Source organism: Delphinapterus leucas, chromosome 13, assembly GCF_059928025.1.
Source record: "Delphinapterus leucas isolate spDelLeu-1000000601 "Yukka" chromosome 13, BTC_Dleu_Yukka2, whole genome shotgun sequence".
Lineage (NCBI taxonomy): Eukaryota > Metazoa > Chordata > Mammalia > Artiodactyla > Monodontidae > Delphinapterus > Delphinapterus leucas.
The window spans coordinates 32295318-32303135 of NC_143141.1; the positions used below are offsets into that span (position 1 = coordinate 32295318).

Sequence of the window (7818 nt, forward strand, 5' to 3'; positions counted from 1 at the left end):
ATGGAAACTCTGTTTGCCTGGTGTTGCCATGCTGCCTGTTGTCTGTGGTGCCCTCCGTCACTGCCACCGCCCCTTGGGCTGGTCCCCCAAGGCTGCCATCATGGGCTTGTTCCCTATACCCGCCCCTCAAATGTGCCTGTTCCCCAGGCCTGGCGCCCTCCCCTGCCATCTGCTCTTCTGGGCAACTCCTCCACTCCAGGGCTCTGGCTGTGCTCACGTATCCAGGGCTCACTCTTCTGCCCAGGCCCCTGCCCAGAGCTCCTCCCCCAAGACCTGTCTGCCTCACTGGCTTCTCAACCTGGGGGACCCAGGCCTACCACCCTCCCACCCTGACCCACCCCCCCATATTCCCCTGCCTCTGAGAATGGCGTCACCAGCCACCCAGGCTCCTGAGCTAGAATTAGGAATCATCCAACGCACAGTCATCCTCAACACCTCCCTCTCACCCCCACATGGAATTGGTCATCAACTCCTGTGGATTTCATCTTAGAAAGGATCCCCAGCACACCCTCCTGTCAGCCCCCACTGGCAGCATCAGAGGGCAGGACCTGCCACCTCTCTCTGATTCCCTCAGCTGCCCCCTCACTCACCTCTCCAGCCCATCCTCCATGCTCACCACCACCAGCAAGACAGGGATCTTGGACCACCCCTGCTCAGAATCCTTCCGTGACTCCCCATTGCCCTCAAGTAAAATGCTGACACCTTCACGTGGCCTACGGGGACCTGCCTGCCCCAGCCCCACCTCCATTTCCTGCCACATTCCCAGCCTGCCCAGCATTGCCCACACCAAACATGCCATGCTGGCCAGCTTATGCTTTTCTCTTCTCCAGCAGGCTTTTCCTGCCCTCTCTTATCAAAACCTTCTGTTTCTTTCTGGCCTCCCTCCTCTGAGAAGTCTTCCTTCCTTGTTCTTTCATCAATGCATGGTAACCCCCACCCCCTCCCAGTTTCCATGGCACTTGGTTTGTCTCTCTGGGATCCATCTGCTTGCCTTTCTGACTCCTTCCCTAGACTTGAAGCTTCTCAAGGGCACGGGCTGCGCTGGTCCACCTCTATGTGCCCAGCCCTGGTGTATGGAGTTGGCAGCTATAAACATCCGGTGACTTGAAGGCCGATGGAATTGAAATGAGAGGAAAAGGCTTAGATGCCAGCTCTGTCCCTAAACGCCTGCTCCTGAGTGGAGGGCCTCGTCCACTGCCCTCCCCCGCAGCCTTCCCATTGCCTGCGTCTCCCCACCCTTCTTCCCTCCTACCTGCTGCCCTCAGCACAGTTGGGAGCCTGGGTCTGCAACAGCCCCGCTGGGAGGGGGACGCCTTGGTCTCCACCAGGGCCAGTGCTCTCCAGGGAATGGGCCGAGCAGGCCGTGGCCCTGGCCCGTGGTCCTCCACTGTGGTGGTGAGCAGCCTCTCCGATTTTAATGCGGGCCTCAGTGCTTCAGTGAAAGCCGGCATGGGAAGTTGCTAATAATGGCACTAAAATAAAATATGCTACATCTGTTATGGGTAGCAGAACAAAATTAGCTGCTCACACCTCTGACATCCAAGATGTCTTAACTTAAAATACTCCTTGGCTTACTTTACATCATTTACTGATTATATTTAAAAGAAATACAATTTTGCAATTACTGTTCTTTCCAGCGTGATATCTATGCATCATTTTCCTTTTATGTTTATATATTTCTCCTTCATTAGTGCAGTCTGAAGGGTGATTAGGATTCTTCAAACATTTTACAGAGGTTAAACGTTGATTAAGATTTAATTATTACTGTAAATAGCTTGGAATGACATATGGTGCAAAAGCCTGACATATGTGCATTTGAATAAATGAAGTGCTATTTCCCAGGATGCCTCAGTAGCTGTTTAACAGCTTTCCCGAAGGGTTATGTTACACCTCATGGTAAGATTGCTGGGATGTTATATTTTGTTGGTTTTTGCAGCTGAAAGCTAAGAACAGTTTTCCAGTTTTTTAAAAACATTGAATATTTTAAATACCTAAATTGTTTTGCACAAATTTTTGCTAATTTGTCTAACTAGGTTAAACATTTTCAAAAGCATTTAGATTTTTAAGCGTGGGCGCTGTGCATTGTGTCAGTGGCAGCATGGGGACGAGGAGAGCCGGTGGGGTGGAGGGGACTCGGAGGCCGGCAGGGGTGTGGAGGGAGGAGGTGGGGAAGAGGCCAGGTCCCTGAGCCTCGCTCTTGTCTCTTTGGCCCTCTGAAGTGGCCTGGGTATTGGGGTACCAGAGACTACAGGAAGAGGGTCCCCCTTCTCCAGGAACTTCACCGGGCCCACCAGCTGTAGCCCACACTGAATCCCCTCTTGTCTGGTCTCGGACATGACTGAGTTCTCTAAAAGCCCGTCCAGTCTATGGCACCTCCCGCCTACTACCCAGAGTTGCCACGTCTTGATGTATAGCAGGTACCTGGGACCAAGCTCAGCGAGCTGAGTTTCAAAGGCCCGGTGCTCCCTTGACTCGGTCCAGGGCAGGTGTCAGGCTGGGGCCCCCCACAGAGGGAGCGCCTCCCTCCCGGCTCCCTCAGGTTTGGGGGCTCAGGTGTCCCCACCAGATCAGTCCCTGGAGCTGCAGATCAACATCTGGGTGGCTGTGGAGCCTCCAGGGGGACCCCAACCTCCCAGTACCCTCTGCCTCTCTTCTTTCCGCTCATTGATTCAACACTTATGAACACCTACTGTCTCCCGGCACTGGGCCTTGAGGATGCAGGATGAACAAGATCACACACTTGCTGCCTCATAGAGCTCGTGATCTAACGTGGAGAAGCGGGAGATGAGTGATCGGGCAGCCTTGAACCACATGCTACAACGGCTATACAAAGTGCAGGGGAGAGTGGGGCTGGAGAGGTGGCCGTACCCAGCCTGGATGAGGGAAGATGTCTAAAGCTGAGGGAATTGGGGTTGGGGAGGAGAGGAAGTGGCAGAGGGCAGCTCCGGCGAAGACTCGGGGTGGGAATAACCCAGTGTATCTGAGGCACGGTGATAAGTGGGTGTGCCGTGTCTCCATTCCAAGGGACTGGGTGGTGAGGGGGAGGCAGGGGCTGGATCTTGAGGGATCCAGGGATCCCACTGGGTCCCTGAGGGCAGTGGGGCCAATGAGCCATTTCATAACAAAGAGAGGCATGGCCAGACTTGCAGCTGAGAAGGCTCCCGATGGCTGTGATGGGGGAGGGACTGGAGTGAGTGACACCTGAGGGGAGGGAAGGGGAGTGGAGGTCAGGAGGCCCCAGGGTCTCTGGCCAGAGCACCAGTGGGTGGCGGTGTGGTTAGCAGGGGGCGGGGTGGGGGGGAGGAGATGAGGAATTCTGTTCTGCTCTGGATGGGTTGAGTTTAAGTACCTGTGGGGCTATGTGCAGGGAAGAGGAACCCTGAGACCCTGAGAAGTGTCCAGTGGGTGTCACACAAAGGGAGCTGGCAGTAACCTTGGAGAGGAAGATTGTTGTGGAGCGTGGTAGGAGCAGAGGCCAGATTTGCTGTGGGTTGGAGAGTCAGTGGGAGGTGAGGAGATGGTGCTGGCCAGTGTGGACGACGCCTTGAAAAAATGTGGCCATGGGAGGGGAGAGAGACCCGGTGGTAGCTGGAGCATAACATGGGGTTACGGGGAGGTTTTATGGGATGGGAGGTTCTCTGCTGGTGAGCAGGAGGCAGTGGGCTGAAAAGGTGGGAAGGAGGGAGGGCAGTCCAGCGGTGGTCTGCAGAATGGGGTCTTCGGAGGGAGGGATAGCCGCAGCGGGGCAGCTGGAGGGCAGGTCCAGAGCAGAGTGTGGACACAGGTAGGTCGTGGGTTTGACGAGAAGCTGAGGGGTGTCTTCTGATGCCTTCTGTTTTCACTCCGAAGTAGGAAGATGAGTGCGGAGCTGAGGGTGGGGATGGCTGAGGACAGCAGGGGAGGTTTAAGGTGGCCTCTGCGGAGAATGGGGGAGGGAGTTGAGCGGCCATGTGGCCCAGGGCTGGGGATTGTCTGGCCACTGTGAGGGTCCAGCCAAAGTCAGGGGCAGGGAATGTTGAGTGGTCTCTGCTAGGTGGTCAGGTTTAAGTGGAGACGAGGTAGATGCATAATCGGGTTCCTCCAAAGCAGGGCTTCTGCCAGTCAGGCCAGAAGGGCCTTGCAGCTCGGAGAGGCTGAAGTGGTTGGCCCTTCGCGTCCAGGTTGGAGGGGGAGGTTGTGAAGACTGAGCCGTAGGGAGTCTGGGGCTGGGGTCTTGGTGGTCCGAAAATGGATAGGGAGAGTGAGTGGGGTGCTGGAAGGACAGGGGATGGTGGGGTCCAAGAGGGCGGGGTTTGGATTTAAGGAGTCTGGATGGAGCGGCCCTGGGGGTGACCAGGCCCAGGGTGTGTCCTGGGAGTGGCCTATGCAGCATCGGGGACAAGGTCCTTGGAGATGAGGGAGACAGAGAGCTCAGAGGGTAGGACGTTCCCCAGCATGGATGTGCTGGCAGAGTAAGAGGCATGACCTGGGCTGGAAGGGGTATCGTGAGCCCCTGGGCCGAAGAGCAGTAAAGGAGGAAGATGTATCATTAGGCAGCACACGTGGGCCCTGGCTGGGGTGCCGGGGGCAGAGGGGAGAAGTGTGGGCACCAGGTGGTCCTAACTGCTACTCCCAGCTCCCCACTCACCCCTTCCCTCCCATCCCCCTCACCTTTCCTCTCTCTCTTCTCACTCTCTTCTCAGATCGAAACGACCCAGTTAGAGCCTGAGATTGCCCGGGCCACGAGCAGCCGGACAGTGGTGTACAACAAGGGGCTGTGAGCGGTGGCCGGCCGGCCTGGGGGACGGAGCGTTGTCCAGGCCGGGAGCTGGGGGCAGAGAAGGAGTCCCGTGGGCTGCACCTGCAGGGAGAGGCCAGCTGACCCCCCAGTCCTGGGCTACCTGCGGGATCCCTCCCCCCACAGTGGTAGGGAGACTAATCTATTCACACTTTAACATAAGGGACAGGAATTCTGACACATTTACTATGAAAAATAATCAAGTGCATTTCTGGGCCTTATGTGGGGTTGTCAGAACTCTACTTAGCACAATTATGTGTGAAGCTGAAGAATTGTAGAGTGTCCACGGGGTAGGATTAGGATCCTTTTATACTTTGGTTTCTTTTTTCTTTTTCTTTTTTATCAGAATCAAGCCTTGGTTGCAGCTGCCCGGATGCAACAGGTGGTGGGCGGAGTAGGCCTGGTGGCCTTGGTGGCCTGGCTGGTAGATTTAAGATATTACTGTGGCCAGGCCCGATAGCTCCCTGGGCTGTGCTGGGCTGTGCTGGGCTGGACTAGGGAGGGGAGGGGAGCCAGTCTACACTTCACAGGATGAACCAGCTGTGACTGAGTTCCTCAGGAGGTGGCCCAGGAAGCCAAGGGGCACTGGAGGCCTCTAGAAGATTCCTTGGGCAGCTGGCTCTGAGTGTGACCAGCCTTTGTGCCACACCTACAGAACCAGTTCCTCTGCATGAAGCCCAGTGACACACTGAGGCTGGTGTCACCCTCCACGGAGCCCTGATCCATTTGAGACCCAGAGATGACCCCAGCTCCAGGCAGGAAGTCCTAAGAAAGAATTATGCTTGGCGGGAACCGTGGCCTGCCCTCTGCCCTCTGCGGGAAGATCTTCCTTCCAGGCACAGGCTGGAAGCTGGGCGTTGGGACTGAGGGTAGGGCTGGAGCCAGGCTGACTGCTGTCCTTTCCAGCCACCGGGCCACCTGCCCCAGCCCACCATTTCCTGAGCAGGAGGGTCTCGTGCCTGAGAGTGCAAAGCCCAGATCTCTAGGCATCTACCTGAGAGCATCAACCCAGGAACAGCAGTCCCCAGCTCTGGCACTGATGGGCTGTGTGACCTTGGACGTGTCCACTACCTTCGCTGAGTCTCCACTCCCTGTCCGGAACCAGAGGACTGGATTGAGGGGTTCCCACCTGCTCTTCCAGCTAGACTTTGTCTTTGCCTGTCCTGCTCAGATCCTGGGCATCCCAGGCATATCCCCAGCGTGGACACTGGACTGGGAATGGGGCAGGCTCCCTTGGAAATGGCCAGCTGTTGGCCTCAGGACCTGGACCTCGCCCTTCTGTATGTGAACACACATTCCTGGAGCACTTGACCTTTGCCAAACACTTTACAGGGAAGAGGCAGCGTGCATGCCTGGGCCTGAGTGTAGGCCCACATGCTCATGCCGCTGCCTCTCACCCTGCATGGGCCTCCGAGGCCCGTTGCTGCTGGCTCTCATTTGCAGGCCAGGAGAGGGGAGAGCGCTACAGGAGCTTTGCAGAGGAAGCAGGGCCTGAGGTGGGGGTGAACAAGATAAGCCCCCTGACCCCCATCTGAAAGGCCCAAACAAAGAGGAAGCCTGGGCCTCCATGCATCCCTCACCTGACCCCAACTTGAATGGAGCCCTTGATATGCAGCCAAAGGGCCTCTGCTTCCCTGGCGACTTCATCTGGGGAGAGACCTGGCTGGAGATGAACACATGCACCTGCAGGAAAAGGCTATTGCACGACGGCAAGGGCGTGGCCATGGGTGGCTCTTGCCATCTTTAGGGCAGGGTAGTTGTGAGGTGCATTGATACCATGCACTCCTCAGAAGCCCCTGCTGCCCTCACCACCCAGGCAGGCCCTGGTGCCCCCCAGCTAGCTCTGCAGGATGCTTCCCTGAGGGCTCCCCACTCTCCTAAGGAGCAGCCCACCCACTGCCCATCAGGAAAAGGAGACGGCAGAGACAGGCATGGAGGACACAAGAGCAGAGGGGGTACCACAGTGTTGGAGGGGCAGGTCGTTTTTAGCTAATCCTGCCATAATGTGAATGTGCCAATGACTGGGGGCTGGGCATGTCTGGGTCCTCTTTTGAAAAGCTCACTTCAAACTCACCTTGCCCCACCTCTCATAGGGTCTTGTTTTTTTGCACTTAATACCTTGGGACCAAAACTGCTCACCCCAGCTCTACTCCCACCCCGTCCAGGGGCCTGGCAGAGATGGGGTCTTTCCAACTCTGCCTCTGTGCTGGTTGCCCCTGCCCAGCCCCACCCCTGCCCAAGCCTTGGGAGCCCTGTGGCCTCGGCATCTCATAACCTACTTACTTTGTCTCCTAGATGCTTTCCGGTCATGCTCCCAACGCAATTTCACATGAGCTAAGGGGGTTTCTCCCGGGGAGTGGGAGGGGTGGGTGGCAAAGAATCCTCGTAGCTCAGGGTAATTGTGACAGAGGTTCAGGCGACCATGCTGCTAAGTCCTGGTCTGGCTGCAAAAAATACCATGAGGGGAAGCTTTTGGCCAACATCCATCCTCTACTCTGCTGAGGACAGAGGAAGGGAGGCCTCGTGGGCAGATTGGTTCATAACTAGGGGTGGTGGGAAGGCTGAGCCAGGATCCACTGAGGGCTGGGCCTGGCCCAGCTGTGCCAGAAGACAGGGCACACCTGCAGCTGGCTCTCTCTCTAGCCCTGTGTACCCTCCTCTGGTCACTTCAAACATTCCCTCAGGCTTGGGGATGCCCTTCTCCTATTCCAGAGAGCGATCTTAGAGCACAGGAACTAAAAGCCCAAGATGTCAAGATAACCAACAGACCCCTTTTCCAATTCCAGACTGCGAGCCAGCTGGTCTCCTGTCCTGGGCCTCTAGCCTGGGAGCAGGGTGACGTCCTGAGAGGACAAGGGCAGTGGACGGAAGCAAGGTGGTTTTCTAGCCCTGGGCCAGTGTGAGTGAGACACCAGCACACACGCCTTGGCCACTCCCAGGGGACTTTGCAGTGTCTTTTTAACCTTCTCAGAAAATTTCTCAATCTCTGTGATTTATGTAGTACTAATGAGCTGTGGGCAATAAATGATGGATTTAAAGCA

At 56.4% G+C, this 7818-nt stretch overlaps 1 protein-coding gene across 6 annotated transcripts in view; it reads left to right on the forward strand.

Moving 5' to 3' along the window:
• SFXN5 (sideroflexin 5) overlaps nucleotides 1–7818 on the forward strand; it is a 117269-nt gene extending 109451 nt beyond the window's left edge. For all 6 annotated transcript variants that reach the window (XM_022561249.2, XM_022561251.2, XM_030763205.2 and 3 more), the window contains one exon: nucleotides 4683–7818. In XM_022561249.2, coding sequence (XP_022416957.1) covers nucleotides 4683–4760 — 78 coding nt within the window. In that variant the 3' untranslated portion in view covers nucleotides 4761–7818. The remainder of the gene's footprint in view (nucleotides 1–4682) is intronic.